Here is a 20,045-nt window from a genome sequence, read left to right as displayed (position 1 = left end):
ATTATTAAATAGTTAATAACCGCATACAAGTCTGAATCCTCTAGAATTATCATTTCTATCTCTGTAATAATGTGTTCTGCATAAGTACTTGTACGAATATTCTTAATTAAAAAGAAAAGACATGTTTTTATGAACAGCACACATTACAATATAAACAAATACTTTTGTTACCTAAATCAATTATACCTAGCCCAGCTAATATTTGTGAATAATGTTTTCAGGCCATAAGGAATCTGTGCTAGAAGACAGAAAATATATAACTAATATTATAAAAAGTACTTAAAACATTAATTTTTAATGTAAGAACTTCTGAATTAATAAATATGAAAATAAGTATATTAATATAAGTAAAATTTTTGTTATATATATATATGTATATATTTACAAGATAGGATGTAACAAAAATTCTTTTATTGCAAATTCGTCACATATACGGAAGAGTGTAAGAATTAATGGAAAGATCATCACATGAATAGTCATCGGAATTATCATCTAGATTTAGAAAACAAAATAAAAATATAACATAAGATTTTTATAAATAACAACTTAATGCGGCTATTGCTGTTACTTATAACAAAATAAAGACGCAAATAATATATTATTGATATACACAACTACACTTGCAAGAATAATATTACTGTACCTTTATACTTAGTGTATGTTGCATAATGATTTAAATACCCTACAATAGTATCAATTATATCCACGTGTGCACAAACAGATTTAAAAAACGATATATTCTTTTGTATTATATTTGCCAGAACTTCCAGCCTATAGATGGAAAAGAGAGGATATTAAAATGACAAAAATAGAAAAAGCAACGTCTACGTCTCTTATTATTCCGTCTTAAAATTATCGTTATTTACCTGTCTGAAATATTGACGGAATTATGGAACCTTACTGTCTTAGATAGATTACGTATTTTTTCCAGTGCTTCCTAAAAATATACACACAAGAAACAGCGTTAAGCCCCTTGCACAATGCCAGGCAACAGACAATAGGAACAGGAAATAACCAAAAAATTTTTAATTACAACCTAAAAAATTCGAATATTATGATTGGTTGGCAACAGGCAATAGGCACAGAATTTTCAACGTGACGGAAACTCTGTGTCTATTGCTTGTGTCACTGTTTATTCTGCATTTATACATGATTTCTGATTTCTATTCCCTGTTCCTATTGCCTGTTGCCTGGCATTGTGCAAGGGGCTTTACACACAAAAAAACAGACTAAAACTCTTTCTTATAATAGTATTAACTATTAAATTTCATAACTTATCCGCATGCAGTACATTGATATCTTCTGCGCATATCAATACTTACGTCTTTGTCGATATTATAATCTAGATCAGTATAATATTCATTTAAAACTTCTAGTTGCTTCATGATTGCTAATCCGACTCAATGATATTGTAAGAAGAAATCGAAATTGCAGTTAGTCGTTATCCTTCACGAGACAGGAAAGGACAAAAAGGATCGGTATATCGCTGGCAAATATCATATTAAGGTCGACGAAGTGGGGATGTCGTGAACAAATCGCACATTGTTTACATTCGTATGTACGTTCGCAGCAATAAAAACGTTGGCATTCTCTAGACGAAGTTCCTTAAGGAGTAATTCTTGTACAACGTCCTCACGCCGCTGCGCCTCGTTCCACAGATCTTAGTCATTCGTTAAAAAATAAACCTTTATTTCCATTGTTAGATTTGAAAATTATTGTCGGAATCTATACGTGCCCGTATGACGCGATTCGAAATACGGAAGTTGGGAATCGACTGTACGAGCGTGCAGGAGGGGTGTTATTGGTCGAACAAACGGGAAGAACTATCCTGATTGACTGTGCCTCGTGTTACTACCTTTTTTTCGAACGATTTAAAAGATATACTCGCGCACAGTATGTAAATCATATTTAGGACGGAAATTCGATAAGAATATAAATCTTTTGTAAGATTATAAAACAATCATACATTTTTTAGGCTCAGATTTAATTTTACTCATGTTATGGTCTCTTTTAAATGCCTTTTTTAAATCCTCCATATATATTGTAATAGAAATTTTTATAAATTTATAATATCAATTATATATTTATACATTTACACGTAGTACAAATTTTTCTGTATATTTATAATCATTCACATGTTCATCGCTTTCACTCATCTATTGACTTTGAGATAGTCCACTTAAGAGGATATTGTGAGTTCTAAGGGTTCTAACTAGACTAATTTCTTGTTAACATAAATTATTAATGATTTGTTAATTATAAATTCAATAAACGCGAAGGAAAAAGATTATATTTCGCTTTTGGGAAATCAATTACAAAAACTCAATCTAGTTTATAAATGAGATGATTTGTTGAGGATTGATAAAACAATTGTACAGCTTAATATTTACTTGATGATAACATAGTTTGGAGATTAATTGAATTGGTTCGCTATTCGGTTCACCCTGACTTTCAGAAAAGAAAATGTCTTAATGTTCATTATTTATTAACATACGTTTTTCTTCTAATTATCTGGGTGATTCAATTTTTACCAGCGATATTATAAAAGATAATAATAGACTAAAAAGATATCTTCTGAATTATATTATAATGCATTTATATTAAGTTATAATATGTAGTAATTACACTAAAAAAAGTAAAGAACATCACAAAAAATATTTATACGAAAGAATGCTAATTCGTATAATTAACAATGATGATAATTCGTTACATACAGATGCGAAGTAAAGTCTGAAACGAATATACGAATATACGAATAATAAGAATATTAGAAAGCAGATTAATATGTGCATTTATTTGTTTATACATTATTCACTTCTAACTATTTTAATAAATAGATACTTTTATATTTTACTACATCTATATGTGATCATAAATAAAGTTTCGAAAAGAGAAAAAAAAAACAAAATATTGTTTTATTGCTGAAAATCGATACCTACTGAAAACACCGTATATTATTTTAGAAACATAATAGTCTACAACTGAAAGTATTAAGTATTTTCATAATAATATTGCTATTAAATTTTACAATTTTCTATAACATATATACAAATGAAACTATACGAATAAAAACGAAACCTGCGTGAATATTATAGCCTCTATCTACGAAACATAACACAATTATCTAACCATCAGTTCTATTTTTAACAGCTGCTTAAACATAAATTTTCTCCTAAAATCATAATACTGAAATATATCAAGATGATTATACTTGTGTACATATAAACACTGCCATACGTCGTAAAAGTTATTTAAGATACAGTACAATATTCTTCTCTATAGTAAGATTTTTATATGGTTCAATATACGTTTCCTTAGAGTTGCCTTTTAAAAAAATCACATCCGCATAGTCTGTATACTTTCCTGAGCATAATTTATACCCCAACATATCTGTATCTTCATGTGACAACAAATTTATAACGCCTGGAGGTATTCCACATGTTGAGAACATATCACAATATGGTGACAGATCACAGAAATTTGCACCAAACATGACAATGACAGAGTTGCCAGCAATTAAAGTTTGCATTAATCGAAAAAACAAAACGCTTTCATTTTCCTCCCTAAGAATGATAACACCTAATGGCACACGAGCTATCGTTCTTTCTACCTCTGCATTTCGAGAAAGATATCCCTCTATACGAAATAAATATGGGAATTTTAACCATCTTGTGACTATAGCTGCCAATACAAGTTTGCTAAAAAGAAAAAAAAACAAAAGATAATTGTTGAAAAGTTATCAAGCAAACATAAGTAGAATATTACAAAAACATATAAGAAGTTTTAAATAACTCAAAAGATACCCATTAAGTTTTAACATGGCCGCTAGTTTTGATAATATTTGTATTCTAGTCTTATCGGGCTTGATACTCCAAGTTTTGAATCCTTTCTCAGCTGACTCATAGCATCTTATAATATCGTCGCTATAACAATACAATAATTGATTAAAAGTTCAATGTGTCTTTGTTCAATTTTTCAAATACAAGAATTATTATTGCAGTTAATAAGATCAAGAAAACGTATACTTTCATACTTTGTTGCATTTGCCCACAGGTAGTTATTATGCTTCCAATACATGCCCTTTACAGGTTTCTGCCACGTACCGTCGTAAAACAGATCACAAATTGAAGTAAAGTTTATTTCCGCGATATGTGAGAGGTGTACTACATTTACACTGTGTTCTGTATCAGTTGAATCCGATTCCGATATTTGTTTGCGAATCTCATTTATGGTTTGTTGATTCATTGTATACTCACATATTTCTTGATAAGGGAAAATCACGGCAGTACCCGAGATATTCATATATGAATTTATCAATATTACGTGACTCTGAATGATTAGGAAATAGAAAAAATATTTTAATGAAGCCTAAGATAATTCTTCCCGATATATTATGTTGTATAATTTAAATAATGTACATTTAAAGACAGCGCTAAATTCTTCGCAGCTACAATATCTTCGGACCATATAGATACTACACTTATAGTAGGCTCATGATACACATGGAGTTGAATATCTTTCAATGATTGAAATGTATCAATAATGAGTAACATCTCTTCACAAGCTGTAATGTCTGAATAATGTCTTTTAATAAGCCATACAAATTTTTCTTTTACTTGTTCTTGCACCCATATGTTATGTAAAGGAAATTTGTCTGTTATTATTAAATAGTTAATAACCGCATACAAGTCTGAATCCTCTAGAATTATCATTTCTATCTCTGTAATAATGTGTTCTGCATAAGTACTTGTACGAATATTCTTAATTAAAAAGAAAAGACATGTTTTTATGAACAGCACACATTACAATATAAACAAATACTTTTGTTACCTAAATCAATTATACCTAGCCCAGCTAATATTTGTGAATAAATGTTTTCAGGCCATAAGGAATCTGTGCTAGAAGACAGAAAATATATAACTAATATTATAAAAAGTACTTAAAACATTAATTTTTAATGTAAGAACTTCTGAATTAATAAATATGAAAATAAGTATATTAATATAAGTAAAATTTTTGTTATATATATATATGTATATATTTACAAGATAGGATGTAACAAAAATTCTTTTATTGCAAATTCGTCACATATACGGAAGAGTGTAAGAATTAATGGAAAGATCATCACATGAATAGTCACGGAATTATCATCTAGATTTAGAAAACAAAATAAAAATATAACATAAGATTTTTATAAATAACAACTTAATGCGGCTATTGCTGTTACTTATAACAAAATAAAGACGCAAATAATATATTATTGATATACACAACTACACTTGCAAGAATAATATTACTGTACCTTTATACTTAGTGTATGTTGCATAATGATTTAAATACCCTACAATAGTATCAATTATATCCACGTGTGCACAAACAGATTTAAAAAACGATATATTCTTTTGTATTATATTTGCCAGAACTTCCAGCCTATAGATGGAAAAGAGAGGATATTAAAAATGACAAAAATAGAAAAAGCAACGTCTACGTCTCTTATTATTCCGTCTTAAAATTATCGTTATTTACCTGTCTGAAATATTGACGGAATTATGGAACCTTACTGTCTTAGATAGATTACGTATTTTTTCCAGTGCTTCCTAAAAATATACACACAAGAAACAGCGTTAAGCCCCTTGCACAATGCCAGGCAACAGACAATAGGAACAGGAAATAACCAAAAAATTTTTAATTACAACCTAAAAAATTCGAATATTATGATTGGTTGGCAACAGGCAATAGGCACAGAATTTTCAACGTGACGGAAACTCTGTGTCTATTGCTTGTGTCACTGTTTATTCTGCATTTATACATGATTTCTGATTTCTATTCCCTGTTCCTATTGCCTGTTGCCTGGCATTGTGCAAGGGGCTTTACACACAAAAAAAACAGACTAAAACTCTTTCTTATAATAGTATTAACTATTAAATTTCATAACTTATCCGCATGCAGTACATTGATATCTTCTGCGCATATCAATACTTACGTCTTTGTCGATATTATAATCTAGATCAGTATAATATTCATTTAAAACTTCTAGTTGCTTCATGATTGCTAATCCGACTCAATGATATTGTAAGAAGAAATCGAAATTGCAGTTAGTCGTAATCCTTCACGAGACAGGAAAGGACAAAAAGGATCGGTATATCGCTGGCAAATATCATATTAAGGTCGACGAAGTGGGGATGTCGTGAACAAATCGCACATTGTTTACATTCGTATGTACGTTCGCAGCAATAAAAACGTTGGCATTCTCTAGACGAAGTTCCTTAAGGAGTAATTCTTGTACAACGTCCTCACGCCGCTGCGCCTCGTTCCACAGATCTTAGTCATTCGTTAAAAAATAAACCTTTATTTCCATTGTTAGATTTGAAAATTATTGTCGGAATCTATACGTGCCCGTATGACGCGATTCGAAATACGGAAGTTGGGAATCGACTGTACGAGCGTGCAGGAGGGGTGTTATTGGTCGAACAAACGGGAAGAACTATCCTGATTGACTGTGCCTCGTGTTACTACCTTTTTTTCGAACGATTTAAAAGATATACTCGCGCACAGTATGTAAATCATATTTAGGACGGAAATTCGATAAGAATATAAATCTTTTGTAAGATTATAAAACAATCATATACATTTTTTAGGCTCAGATTTAATTTTACTCATGTTATGGTCTCTTTTAAATGCCTTTTTTAAAATCCTCCATATATATTGTAATAGAAATTTTTATAAATTTATAATATCAATTATATATTTATACATTTACACGTATACAAATTTTTCTGTATAATTATAATCATTCACATGTTCATCGTTTTCATTCATCTATTGACTTTGGGATAATCCACTTAAGAGGATATTGTGAGTTCTAAGGGTTCTAACTAGACTAATTCTTGTTAACATAAATTATTAATGATTTGTTAATTATAAATTCAATAAACGCGAAGGAAAAAGATTATATTTCGCTTTTGGGAAATCAATTACAAAAACTCAATCTAGTTTATAAATGAGATGATTTGTTGAGGATTGATAAAACAATTGTACAGCTTAATATTTACTTGATGATAACATAGTTTGGAGATTAATTGATTGGTTCGCTATTCGGTTCACCCTGACTTTCAGAAAAGAAAATGTCTTAATGTTCATTATTTATTAACATACGTTTTTCTTCTAATTATCTGGGTGATTCAATTTTTACCAGCGATATTATAAAAGATAATAATAGACTAAAAAGATATCTTCTGAATTATATTATAATGCATTTATATTAAGTTATAATAGTATTTACACTAAAAAAAGTAAAGAACATCACAAAAAATATTTATACGAAAGAATGCTAATTCGTATAATTAACAATGATGATAATTCGTTACATACAGATGCGAAGTAAAGTCTGAAACGAATATACGAATATACGAATAATAAAGAATATTAGAAAGCAGATTAATATGTGCATTTATTTGTTTATACATTATTCACTTTTAACTATTTTAATAAATAGATATTTTTATATTTTACTACATCTATATGTGATCATAAATAAAGTTTTCGAAAAGAGAAAAAAAAACAAAATATTTTTTTATTGCTGAAAATCGATACCTACTGAAAACGCCGTATATTATTTTAGAAACATAATAGTCTACAACTGAAAGTATTAAGTATTTTCATAATAATATTGCTATTAAATTTTACAATTTTCTATAACATATATACAAATGAAACTATACGAATAAAAACGAAACCTGCGTGAATATTTATAGCCTCTATCTACGAAACATAACACAATTATCTAACCATCAGTTCTATTTTTAACAGCTGCTTAAACATAAATATTCTCCTAAAATCATAATACTGAAATATATCAAGATGATTATACTTGTGTACATATAAACACTGCCGTACGTCGTAAAAGTTATTTAAGATACAGTATAATATTTTTCTCTATAGTAATATTTTTATATGGTGCAATATACGTTTCCTTAGAGTTGCCTTTTGAAAAAATCTCATCCGCATAGTCTGTATACTTTACTGAGCATAATTTATACCCCAGCATATCTGTATCTTCATGTGACAACAAATTTATAACGCCTGGAGGTATTCCACATGTTGAGAATATATCACAATATGGTGACAGATCACAGAAATTTGCACCAAACATGACAATGACAGAGTTGCCAGCAATTAAAGTTTGCATTAATCGAAAAAACAAAACGTTTTCATTTTCCTCCCTAAGAATGATAACACCTAATGGCATACGAGTTATCGTTCTTTCTACCTCTGCATTTCGAGAAAGATATCCCTCTATATGAAATAAATATGGGAATTTTAACCATCTTGTGACTATAGCTGCCAATACAAGTTTGCTAAAAAGAAAAAAAACAAAAGATAATTGTTGAAAAGTTATCAAGCAAACATAAGTAGAATATTACAAAAACATATAAGAAGTTTTAAATAACTCAAAAGATACCCATTAAGTTTTAAAATGGACGCTAGTTTTGATAATATTTGTATTCTAGTCTTAACGGGCTTGATACTCCAAGTTTCGAATCCTTTCTCAGCTGACTCATAGCATCTTATAATATCGTCGCTATAATAACAATACATTAATTGATTAAAAGTTCAATGTGTCTTTGTTCAATTTTTCAAATACAAAAATTATTATTGCAGTTAATAAGATCAAGAAAACGTATACTTTCATACTTTGTTGCATTTGCCCACAGGTTGTCATTATGCTTCCAATACATGCCCTTTACAGGTTTCTGCCACGTACCGTCGTAAAACAGATCACAAATTGAAGTAAAGTTTATTTCCGCGATATGTGGGAGGTGTACTACATTTACACTGTGTTCTGTATCAGTTGAATCCAATTCCGATATTTGTTTGCGAATCTCATTTATGGTTTCTTGATTTAGTGTATACTCACATATTGTTTTATAAGGGAAAAGCACGGCAGTACCAGAGAAATTCATATATGAATTTATCAATATTATGTGACTCTGAATGATTAAGAAATAGAAAAAGTATTTTAATGAAGCCTAAGATAATTCTTCCCGATATATTATGTTGTATAATTTAAATAATGTACATTTAAAGACAGCGCTAAATTCTTCGCAGCTACAATATCTTCGGACCATATAGATACTATACTTATAGTAGGCTCATGATACACACGGAGTTGAATATCTTCCAATGACTGAAATGTATCAATAATGAGTAACATCTCTTCACAAGCCGTAAACTCTGAATAATGTCTCTTCATAAGCCACACAAATTTTTCTTTTACTTGTTCTTGCACCCATATGTTATGTAAAATAAATTTGTCTGTTCTTATTAAATAGTTAACAACCGCATACAAGTCTGAATCCTCTAGAATTATCATTTCTATCTCTGTAATTAATAATGTGTTCTGCATAAGTACTTGTACGAAAATTCTTAATTATAAAGAAAAGAAATGTTTTTATGAACAGCACACATTACAATATAAACAAATACTTTTGTTACCTGAATCAATTATACCTAGCCCAGTTAATATTTCTGAATAAGTATTTTCAGGCCATAAGGAATCTGTGCTAGAAGACAGAAAATATATAACTAATATTATAAAAAGTATTTAAAAGATTAATTTTTAATGTAAGAACTTCTGAATTAATAAATATGAAAATAAGTATATTAATAAGTAAAATTTTTGTTATATATATATATATATATATATATATAGTTACAAGATAGGATGTTGCAAAAATGCTTTTATTGCAAATTCGTCACATATAATGAAGAGCGTAAGTATTAATGAAAAGATCGTCACTTCAATAGTCTCGAAACTATCATCTAGATCTAGATTTAGAAAACAAAATAAAAATATAACATAAGATTTTTATAAATAACAACTTAATGCGTCTATTGCTGTTACTTATAACAAAATGAAGACGTAAATAATATATTATTGATATGCACAACTACACTTGCAAGAATAATATTACTGTACCTTCGAAACACTTAATGTATGCTGCATAATGATTTAAATACCCTACAATAGTATCAATTGTATCTACGTGTGCACAAACAGATTTAAAAAACGATATATTATCTTGTATTATATTCGCCAGTACCTCCAGTCTATATAGATGCAAAAGAGAGGACATTAAAAATAACAAAAATAGAAAAAGCAACGTCCACGTCTCTTATTATTCCGTCTTAAAATTATCGTTATTCACCTGTCTGAAATATTGATGGAATTATGGAACCTTACTGTCTTAGATAGATTAAGTATTTTTTCCAGTGCTTCCTAAAAATATACACACAAGAAACAGCGTTACACACAAAAAAAACAGACTAAACTCTTTCTTATATTAGTATTAACTATTAAATTTCATAACTTATCCGCACCAGTACATTGATATCTTCTGCGCATATCAATACTTACGTCTTTGTCGATATTGTAATCTAGATCAGTATAATATTCATTTAAAACTTCTAGTTGCTTCATGATTGCTAGTCCGACTCAATGATATTGTAAGAAGAAATCGAAATTGCAGTTAGTCGTTATCCTTCACGAGACAGGAAAGGACAGAAAGGATCGGTATATCGCTGGCAAATATCATATTAAGATCGAAGAAGTGGGGATGTCGTGAACAAATCGCACATTGTTTACATTCATATGTACGTTCGCAGCAATAAAAACGTTGGCATTCTCTAGACGAAGTTTCTTAAGGAGTAATTCTTGTACAACGTCCTCACGCCGCTGCGCCTGACTAAGATCGTTCCACAGATCTTAGTCATTCGTTAAAAAATAAACCTTTATTTCCATCGTTAGATTTGAAAATTATTATTGTCGGAATCTACGTGCCCGTATGACGCGATTCGAAATACAGAAGTTGGGAATCGACTGTACGAGCGTGCAGCAGTGGTGTTATTGGTCGAACAAACGGGAAGAACTATCCTGATTGACTGTGCCTCGTGTTACTACCTTTTTTCGAACGATTTAAAAGATATACTACTCGCGCACAGTATATAAATTATATTTAGGACGGAAATTCGATAAGAATATAAATCTCTTGTAAGATTATAAACCAATCATACATTTTTTTAGGCTGAGATTTAATTTTACTCATGTTATGATCTCTTTTAAATGACTTTTTTAAAATTCTCCATATACATATTTCTCTCAGAAAAGAAAATGTCTTAATGTTCTTTATTTATTAACATACGTTTTTCTTCTAATTATTATCTGGGTGATTCAATTTTTACCAGCGATATTTTAAGATAATAATAGACTAAAAAGATATTATCTGAATTATATTATAACGCATTTATATTAAGTTATAATAGTAATTACACTAAAAAAAGCAAAGAACATCACAAAAAATATTTATACGAAAGAATGCTAATTCGTATAATTAACAATGATGATAATTCGTTACATACAGATGCGAAGTAAAGTCTGAAACGAGAGAGAGAGAGAATATACGAATATACGAATAATAAAGAATATTAGAAAGCAGATTAATATGTGCATTTATTTGTTTATACATTATTCACTTTTAACTATTTTAATAAATAGGTACTTTTATATTTTACTACATCTATATGTGATCATACATAAAGTTTTCGAAAAGAAAAAAAAAACAAAATATATTTTTTTATTGCTGAAAATCGATACCTACTGAAAACGCCGTATATTATTTTAGAAACAATAGTCTACAACTGAAAGTATTAAGTATTTTCATAATAATATTGCTGTTAAACTTTACAATTTTCTACATATATACAAATAAAACTACACGAATAAAGCCAAAACCTGCATGAATATTTACAGCCTCTAACTACAAAACATAATACAATTATCTAACCATCAGTTCTATCTTCAACAGTTGCTTAAACGACATAAATTTTCTTCTAAAATCATAATACTGAATATATCAAGATGATTATATTTGTGTACATACATATGAAACAAACCCTGCCTACATCATCAAAATTATCTAAGACGAAGTATAATGTTTTTGGTTGTAGTAAGGTTAATATATGGTCCAACATATGCATCTTTAGAGATGCCTTTTAGAAAAAACCTATCTGCATAGTCTGTGTACTTTGCAGAGCATAATTTATATTCCAGCATATTTGCGTCCTCATGTGACAACAAATTTATAACGCCTGGAGGTATTCCACATGTTGAGAACACATCACAATATGGTGTCAGATTACAGAAATTCGCATCAAACATCACAATGACAGAATTGCCAGCAATCAAAATTTGCATTAATCGAAATAATAAGACGCTTTCTTTTTCCTCCCTAAGAATGATAACACCTAATGGCTTACGAACGTCCGTCATCTCTGCCTTTCCATTTTGATAAACATATCCGTCTATAGGACATAAATATGGGAATTTTAACCATCTTGTCACTATAGCTGCCAATGCAAGTTTACTAAAAAAGAAAAACGGGAAGATAATGATTGAATGGTTATCAAGAAAACACAAGTAAGATATACAAAAACATATAAGAATTTTTGATAACTTTTGATAATGTACTTATTAAATTTTAATATGGGCTCTAGTTTTGATAATATTTGTATTCTAGTCTTAATGGGCTTAATACTCCAAGTTTTGAATCCTTTCTCAGCTGACTCGTAGCATCTTACAATATCATCGCTATAATAACAACACATTAATTGGTTAAATCAATGTACCTTTGTTCAATTTTACAAGAATTATTGTAGATAATAAGATCAAGAAAACGTATGCTTTCATACTTTGTTGCATTTGCCCACAAGGTGTCATTATGCTTCCAATACATGCCCTTTACAGGTTCTTGCCACGTACCGTCGTAAAACAGATCACAAATTGAAGTAAAGTTCATTTCAGCAGTATGTGAGAGATGTACTACATTTACACTTTGTTCTGTCTCAGATGAAACTGATTCTTTTTCGCGAATCTTATTCAACGTTTGTTGACTCTTTACATAGTCAACTATTTCTTTGTAAGGGAGAAATGTGTGACAACCATCAGAGAAATCCATATGTGTATTTATGAATACTGCGTGACACTAAATGATTAAGAAACAGATAAATCATTTTAATAAAGCTTAAGATAATTCTTCCCGATATATTGTGTTATCTAATTTAAATAATGTACATTTAAAGACAGCGCTAAATTCTTCGCAGCTACAATATCTTCGGACCATATAGATACTATATTTATGTCGGTCGCACATTCATGGAGTTGAATATCTTTGAATAATTGAAATGTATCAATAATGAGTAACATCTCTTCATAAGCTGTAATGTCTGAATAATGTCTCTTCATAAGCCATACAAATTTTTCTTTCACTTGTTCCTGCACCCATATCTTATGTAAAAGACATTTGTCTGTTATTATTAAACAGTTAATAACCGCATACATGTCTGAATCCTCTAGAACTATTATTTCTCTCTCTGTAAAAGTATGCTCTGCATGAGTACTTGTATCAAAGTTCTTAATTATAAAGTAAAAATACGTTTTTATGAACAGCACACGTTACAGTATAACGCTATAAACAAATAGTTTTGTTACCTATCCTAACTGAACTTTGCCAATGTTTTATTTTTTTACAGGCTTTATCAAAGTCTATTGAGGAATCTGTGCTAGAATACAGAAAATATGTAACTAATATTATAAAAAGTATTTAAAATATTAATTTTTAACGTAAGAACTTCTGAATTAATAAATATGAAAATAAGTATATTAATAAGTAAAATTTATATATATATATAGTTACAAGATAGGATATAGCAAAAATGATTGTATTGCAGATTCATCACATATATTGAAGAGTGTAACCAATAATGGAAAGATAATCCCAAGAGTATTCTCCAACGTATCACCTAGGATACAAAATGAAAATGTAACATAAGATTTTCATATATAACAACTTAATGCGTTCATTGCTACCTGTTATTGTTACTTATAAAAAAATAAAAATGCAAATAATAATATTGATATACACAATTACATTTAAAAAAATAATATTACTGTACCTTTGACATGTCTAATGTCTTGTTCATAATATTTTAAATACCCTACAATAGTATCAATCACATCTACGTGTCTACAAACAGATTTAAAAGGTGATATGTTCTCTTGTATTAAATTTGCCAGTACGTCCAGCCTATAGATGCGAAAGAGAGGATATTAAAAATAACAAAAATGGAGAGCAACTTCCACGTCTCTTATTATTTCATTTTAAAATTATCATTATTTACCTGGTTGAAATAGAGACGTTAGTATTAAATCTTTTCTCGGATAACTCATGTATTTCTTTCAGTGCTGTCTAAAAAGACACACAAGAAGCAGCGTTGTACATAAAAAAAACTGATTAAGGCTCTTCCTAATATTAGTCTAACAATAAGTTTTGCAACTTATCCACGTAATGCATTATATTATACTCTGTGTGCATCTCAATATACTCACTTTTTTGTCGTTCTTATCGTAATCTAGATTAGTATAATATTCATTTAATACTTCTAGTTGCTCCATGATTGTTAATCCAAATTAATATTTGTAACAAGATATAGAAGTTGCTATCAGTCGTTATCGCGGAAAATTCACGAGACAGGAAAGGACAGATAGGATCGGTATTTCGCTGCTGGCAAATAACAGATTAAAACCTAAGAAGTGGGGATGCCGTGAACAAATCGCACATTGTTTACATTTATATGTACGTTCGCAGCAATAAAAACGTTGGCATTCTCCAGACGAAGTTTCTCGAGGAGTAATTCTGGTACACGGTCCTCTCGCCGCTGCGTCTCGTTCCTTAGATCTTAGTCGTGAAATAAAACATTCATTATAAAACAAACCTTGATTTCCTTCGTCAGATCTGAAATTTATCGCCAAAAACTACGTGCCGGTACGACGCGGTTCTAAACATGAAAGTAAGGAATCGACTGTACGAGCGTGAAGGACGCCGTGTTATTGGGCGAGCAAACAGGAAGAACTGATTATACATCATTGGCCTCGAGTTTAATTTTATTCATGTTATGATCTCTTTTAAATGCATTCTTTTTAATCTTCTATTGACTTTAGGATAATCACACCTTTGGGATTATTGTGAGTTCTAACTAAATTAATTCTTGTTAACATAAATTATTAATGACTTGTTAATTATGAATTCAATAAACATGAAGAAGAAAGATTGATAATCGCTTTTGGGAAATCAATTCCAAAACTCAATCCAATTTTTAAATGATATGAGTACTGAGGAATGAGGATTAATAAAAACAGCGATATTTTAAGATAATAGATTAAAAAAATATCATCTGAATTACATTATAAGGCATTTAAATCAAGTCATAATATTAATATTATACTAAAAAAGCAAAAAACATAATAAAAAATATTTGTACGAAAAAGAATGCTGATCCCATAATTAACAAAGATTAATTCGTTGCATACAGATGCGAAGTAAAGTCTAAATTGTCTAAAACAAATTACGTAATAAAGAATATTAGAAAGAAGATTAATATGTATTATTTGTTTATACACCATTCACTTCTAACTATTTAGCTAAACAGATACTTTTATACTTTGCTACATCTGTATCAGATCATACATGAAGTTTTTGAAAAGCGAAAAGAAACAAAACATATCTTTCTTTTTTTTATTGCTGAAAATCGATAATTACAAAAAATGCTGTAGGTATATTATTTTAGAAACATTAGTAGTCTGTAACTGAAAGTATTAACCTTGTTTGCAGAACATGTGTAATTCTGCTGCTTTCGTCGAACAAGTGGGTCTTTTAGGCCAGTTAAGATTTTCAAGCTGTAATGATGCCATAAAAAATCTGAAAAAATTCAGGTATACTTTCAAAGGCTTTAAGAATCTATTTATACCGTTATATATGTCTGATTCTTATTTGGGTTTTTTTTATGAGTTCGTAAAATCTCCGTAAAATTCGAAATGGAAATATCGAGTGGGTCTTGAAAGCCCCACTTGTTCTGCGAAGGGTTAAGTACTTTCATAAAAATATTGCTACTAAATTTTACAATTTTCTATATATACAAATAAAAATATACGAATAAAAACATAATCTGCGACAATTTTTATGGCCCTTATCTACAAAACGTAATATAATTATCTAACCATCAGTTCTATCTTCAACAGTTGCTTGAACGACATAAATTTTCTCTTAAAATCACAATATTAAAGTATATCCAGATGATATACTTCATGTGTACATACATATAAAACTAACATTGACCTACATCAAAATTATTTAAAATGGAGCATAATATACTGGCATGTAGTAAGGTTTTTATATGATGTAATATATGTTTCGTTTGAGTTGCCTTTCAAGAAAATCTTATCCGCATAATCTGTATACTTTGCTGAGCATAATTTATACTCCAGCATATTTATATCTTCATGTGACAACAAATTTATAACGCCTGGAGGTATCCCACATGATGAGAACATATCACAATATGATGTCAAATTACAGAAATTTGCATCAAACATCACAATGACAGAATTGCCAGCAATTAAAGTTTGCATTAATCGGAAAAACAAAACATTTTCATTTTCCTCCCTAAGTATAATAACACCTACTGGCTTACGAACATGCATTGCTTCTATCATTCCATTTCGACTAACTTTAGAATATCCCTTCACAGTCTCAAATAAGTATGAGATTTTTAACCATTTTGCTACTATAGCTGCCAATACAAGTTTGCTAAAAAAAAAGATAATTATTAAAAACTTATCAACAATAAGTAAATATAGATAAGATATTATACAAAAACATATATGAATTTTTCGGTGAATCAAAAAATACCCAGTAAGTTTCAATATGGGCTCTAGTTTTGATAATATTTGTATTCTAGTCTTAATGGGTTTAATACTCCAAGTTTTAAATCCTTTCTCAGCTGACTCATAGCATCTTATAATGTCGTCGCTATAATAACAATACATTAATTGATTAAAAGTTCAATGTGTTCAATTGTTCAATTTTTCAAATACAACAATTATTATTGCAGTTAATAAGATCAAGAAAACGTGTGTTTACTTTGTTGCATTTGCCCACAGGTAGTCATTATGCTTCCAATACATGCCCTTTACAGGTTCTTGCCACGTACCGTCGTAAAACAGATTACAAATTGAAGTAAAGTTCATTTCAGCAGTATGTGAGAAATGTAATACATTCACACTTTGTTCTGTATCACTTGAATCCGATTTCAGTTCGCAAATCTTATTCAAGGTTTGTTGACTTACTTTTTGCTCAATTATTTCCTTATGAGGAAAAGTTATAAGGCCACCAGAGAATTCCATATGTGTATTTATGAATATTACGTGACACTGAATGATTAAAAAACAGATAAATCATTTTAATAAAGCTTAAGATAATTCTTCCCGATATATTGTGTTATCTAATTTAAATAATGTACATTTAAAGACAGCGCTAAATTCTTTGCAGCTACAATATCTTCGGACCATATAGATACTATATTTATATCAGTCGTACATTCGTGGAGTTGAATATCTTCCAATGACTGAAATGTATCAGTAATGAGTAATATCTTTTCATAAGCCGTAATGTCTGAATAATGTCTCTTCATAAGCCATTCAAACTTTCCTTTCACTTGTTTTTGCACCCATATTTTATGTAAAGGGAATTTGTCTGTTATGATTAAATAACTAATAACTGCGTACAAATCTGAATCCTCTAGAATTATCATTTGTGTCACTGTATAAATATGTTCTGCATGAGTACTTGTACGAAAGTTCTTAATTACAAAGTAAAAACTCATTTTTGTGAACAGCACAGATTACAATATAAACAAATATTTTTGTTACCTATACACTCTGAAACTTGCCAATATGATATTTGTTTATAACTGTCTTTGTGAGGTAAGACATCATTGCTAGAATACAGAAATAATACATGTCTCTAATATTAGAAGTTTATAAAACATTATTTTTTAATAATGAAAATTTTCCGAATTAGTAAGTATGACAATAAGTATATTAATAATCAAACGTTCTTTTTTACATATATGTATAGTTACAGGAGAGGATGTATGAAAAATAATCGTATTGCAGGTAGGCCACATATATTGAGAACTGTATATAACATTCTGTTAAAAATCATTATACGATCAGTTTCGGACACTTCTAGAAAACAAAATAAAAGTATATAAGAATATATAAGACTTCCATATAAGTAACAATTTAATACGTTCATTGCCATTTGTTATTGTTACTTATAACAAAACAAAGACGCAAATAACATAATATTGATATTTGTATAACTACAATTGCAAGAATAGTACTGTACCTTGAGAAATCATGTCTGTAGCATTAGTTAAATGCTCTAAAATGGTATCAATTGTATCTACGTGTCTACAAATAGATTTAAAAAACGATATATTATCTTGTATTATATTCGCCAGTGCCTCCAGTCTATAGATGCAAAAGAGAGAATATTAAAAATAACAAAGATAAAAAGGAACTTCTATGTCTTTTATTATTCCATCTTAAAATTATATCATTATTTACCTCTCTACAAAATGAACGCTTTCATCAAACCTTACTGTCTTAGATAGATTACGTATTTTTTCCAGTGCTTTCTAAAAATACACGCAAGAAACAGCGTTACATAAAAAAAAAACAGACTCAGGCTCTTTCTAATATTCATATTAAATTTCATAACTTATCCACAACACTGACGTACTGTTATAATCTGTGCATATCAATATACTCACTTCTTTGTCGATATCGTAATCTAGATTAGTATAATATTCATTTAAAACTTCTAGTTGCTTCATGATGGCTAATTCGTCTCAATAATATTTGCATATGTAACAAGAAATCAAAAGTTGCAATCAGTCGTTATCGTTGCGGAAAAAATTCACGAGACAGGAATTAGGACACAAAGGACCGGTGCTTCGCTGGCAAATATTATATTAAGACCTAAGAGGTGGGAATGCTGTGAACAAATCGCACATTGTTTACATTCGCATGTATGTTCGTAGCAATCACGACATTGGCACTCTCCAGACGAAGTTCCTCGAGGAATAATTCTGGTAGACGCGGTCCTCTCACCGCTGCGTCTCGTTCCTCAGATCTTTGTCACTCGCGAAATAAAACATTTGTTAAGAAATATACCTTTATTTTTCCATCGTCAGATTTGAAAATTATCTCCGAGAGCTACGTGCCCGTATATGACGCATTCGAAATACGAAAGTGAGGCATCGAACGCGCGTGTGCGCGGGCGCGGTGCAGGCCGGCGAGTTATTGGTCGAGCAAACGTGAAAGACAAATCGAATTATCTACACCATGTTGCTACCATCTCTACGAACGGTGCAGATACAAATTAATCGTTGCGAACAAAGGGATCGAAATAATTTTCTGATTGATCTTTTAGATGAGGCTGGAGTCCACTTGGCGCTACAAATGTTTCAAAGCATAAATTTCCTTGTCTTGATTGATTAATCGTACGCTTCAAAGCATTTGTAGCGTACTAGTGTATCGACTCGAGTGTCGAACTATATAGATATGAGATCTATTCGAGAAATTGGGGCAACGATATATGGCGCAAATATTTCAATGGATAAAGAACAGACAACTTTCCTCATAATCGTTGAAATTACAGAGAAATTCTTGGATGAAATAGGGACGTTTTCGTATAACTTCCGTCCGCGACTGACCGTAACTTTGGCCAATGACTTGGCGCGCACGGCGCACATGGTGGTCATCTACACTTCTACAGTGCGAGACGCGTTCCTCGTGGCTGCGCTTAAACTGAGATAGATGTATAACGATATCGGGTAGATAGAAAGAGAAGATGTTTAACAGTAGGTGCTCAGTTACAAGGAACAAACCTAAGGCTGTAGCTATATATAGATTTCTCGAGTATGTTCTTCACAACTGTTCTAATTTGCATTTAACACAATTAATTGCTAATTTGCATTAAAAATATGGAATAGGCGTATAATTAAACGTCGAAAAAAAGGAGGAAAGACGAAAAGAAGTTCAATTTTACGAACAGACTATAGTTCAATTGTTTCTTAATTTTCTT

General features: G+C 30.1%; 5 protein-coding genes across 6 annotated transcripts; all 5 read right to left on the bottom strand.

Annotated features, from left to right (window-relative positions):
* Positions 1-3,145: 3,145 nt before the first annotated feature.
* LOC139769058 (uncharacterized) lies at positions 3,146-4,553 on the bottom strand. Its single transcript, XM_071699816.1, has 4 exons — positions 4,419-4,553; positions 4,034-4,368; positions 3,804-3,923; positions 3,146-3,698 (listed from the first exon to the last, which is right to left on the bottom strand). The coding sequence occupies exons 1-4, from the start codon at positions 4,551-4,553 to the stop codon at positions 3,248-3,250; spliced, it is 1,041 nt and encodes a 346-aa protein (XP_071555917.1). The 3' UTR covers positions 3,146-3,247.
* A 2,970-nt stretch (positions 4,554-7,523) lies between these two features.
* On the bottom strand, positions 7,524-9,023 carry LOC139769057 (uncharacterized; the record flags this gene model as incomplete). Its single annotated transcript, XM_071699815.1, has 3 exons — positions 7,524-8,357; positions 8,462-8,581; positions 8,695-9,023. Coding segments are annotated over 3 exons (900 nt in total), but the record flags the coding sequence as incomplete, so codon positions are not given.
* Positions 9,022-10,670, bottom strand: LOC139769072 (uncharacterized). The gene is made up of 6 exons (XM_071699827.1): positions 10,418-10,670; positions 10,209-10,279; positions 9,980-10,110; positions 9,717-9,828; positions 9,496-9,563; positions 9,022-9,381 (listed from the first exon to the last, which is right to left on the bottom strand). Exons 1-6 carry the CDS (start codon positions 10,478-10,480, stop codon positions 9,053-9,055), a joined length of 774 nt encoding a protein of 257 aa, XP_071555928.1. The 5' UTR covers positions 10,481-10,670; the 3' UTR covers positions 9,022-9,052.
* An 824-nt stretch (positions 10,671-11,494) lies between these two features.
* LOC139769070 (uncharacterized) lies at positions 11,495-14,790 on the bottom strand. Its single transcript, XM_071699825.1, has 9 exons — positions 14,444-14,790; positions 14,236-14,303; positions 14,011-14,141; positions 13,752-13,857; positions 13,547-13,617; positions 13,130-13,428; positions 12,748-13,040; positions 12,527-12,646; positions 11,495-12,422 (listed from the first exon to the last, which is right to left on the bottom strand). The coding sequence occupies exons 1-9, from the start codon at positions 14,507-14,509 to the stop codon at positions 11,972-11,974; spliced, it is 1,605 nt and encodes a 534-aa protein (XP_071555926.1). The 5' UTR covers positions 14,510-14,790; the 3' UTR covers positions 11,495-11,971.
* An 825-nt stretch (positions 14,791-15,615) lies between these two features.
* Positions 15,616-19,890, bottom strand: LOC139769151 (uncharacterized). Of its 2 annotated transcripts, XM_071699959.1 has the most exons (9): positions 18,730-19,890; positions 18,524-18,594; positions 18,303-18,427; positions 18,034-18,139; positions 17,822-17,889; positions 17,413-17,711; positions 17,034-17,323; positions 16,803-16,922; positions 15,616-16,700 (listed from the first exon to the last, which is right to left on the bottom strand). In XM_071699959.1, the coding sequence occupies exons 1-9, from the start codon at positions 18,790-18,792 to the stop codon at positions 16,241-16,243; spliced, it is 1,602 nt and encodes a 533-aa protein (XP_071556060.1). In that variant the 5' UTR covers positions 18,793-19,890; the 3' UTR covers positions 15,616-16,240. The 2 variants fall into 2 exon arrangements, with proteins under 2 accessions (XP_071556060.1, XP_071556059.1); XM_071699958.1 differs by having other exon boundaries at positions 15,616-16,922.
* Positions 19,891-20,045: the final 155 nt, after the last annotated feature.

This window comes from Temnothorax nylanderi, unplaced genomic scaffold (genome assembly GCF_030848795.1).
Source record: "Temnothorax nylanderi isolate EJ_2023f unplaced genomic scaffold, tnyl_v1.0 TNYL_tig0020_pilon, whole genome shotgun sequence".
Lineage (NCBI taxonomy): Eukaryota > Metazoa > Arthropoda > Insecta > Hymenoptera > Formicidae > Temnothorax > Temnothorax nylanderi.
This window is presented reverse-complemented; position numbering and strand designations above follow the sequence as displayed.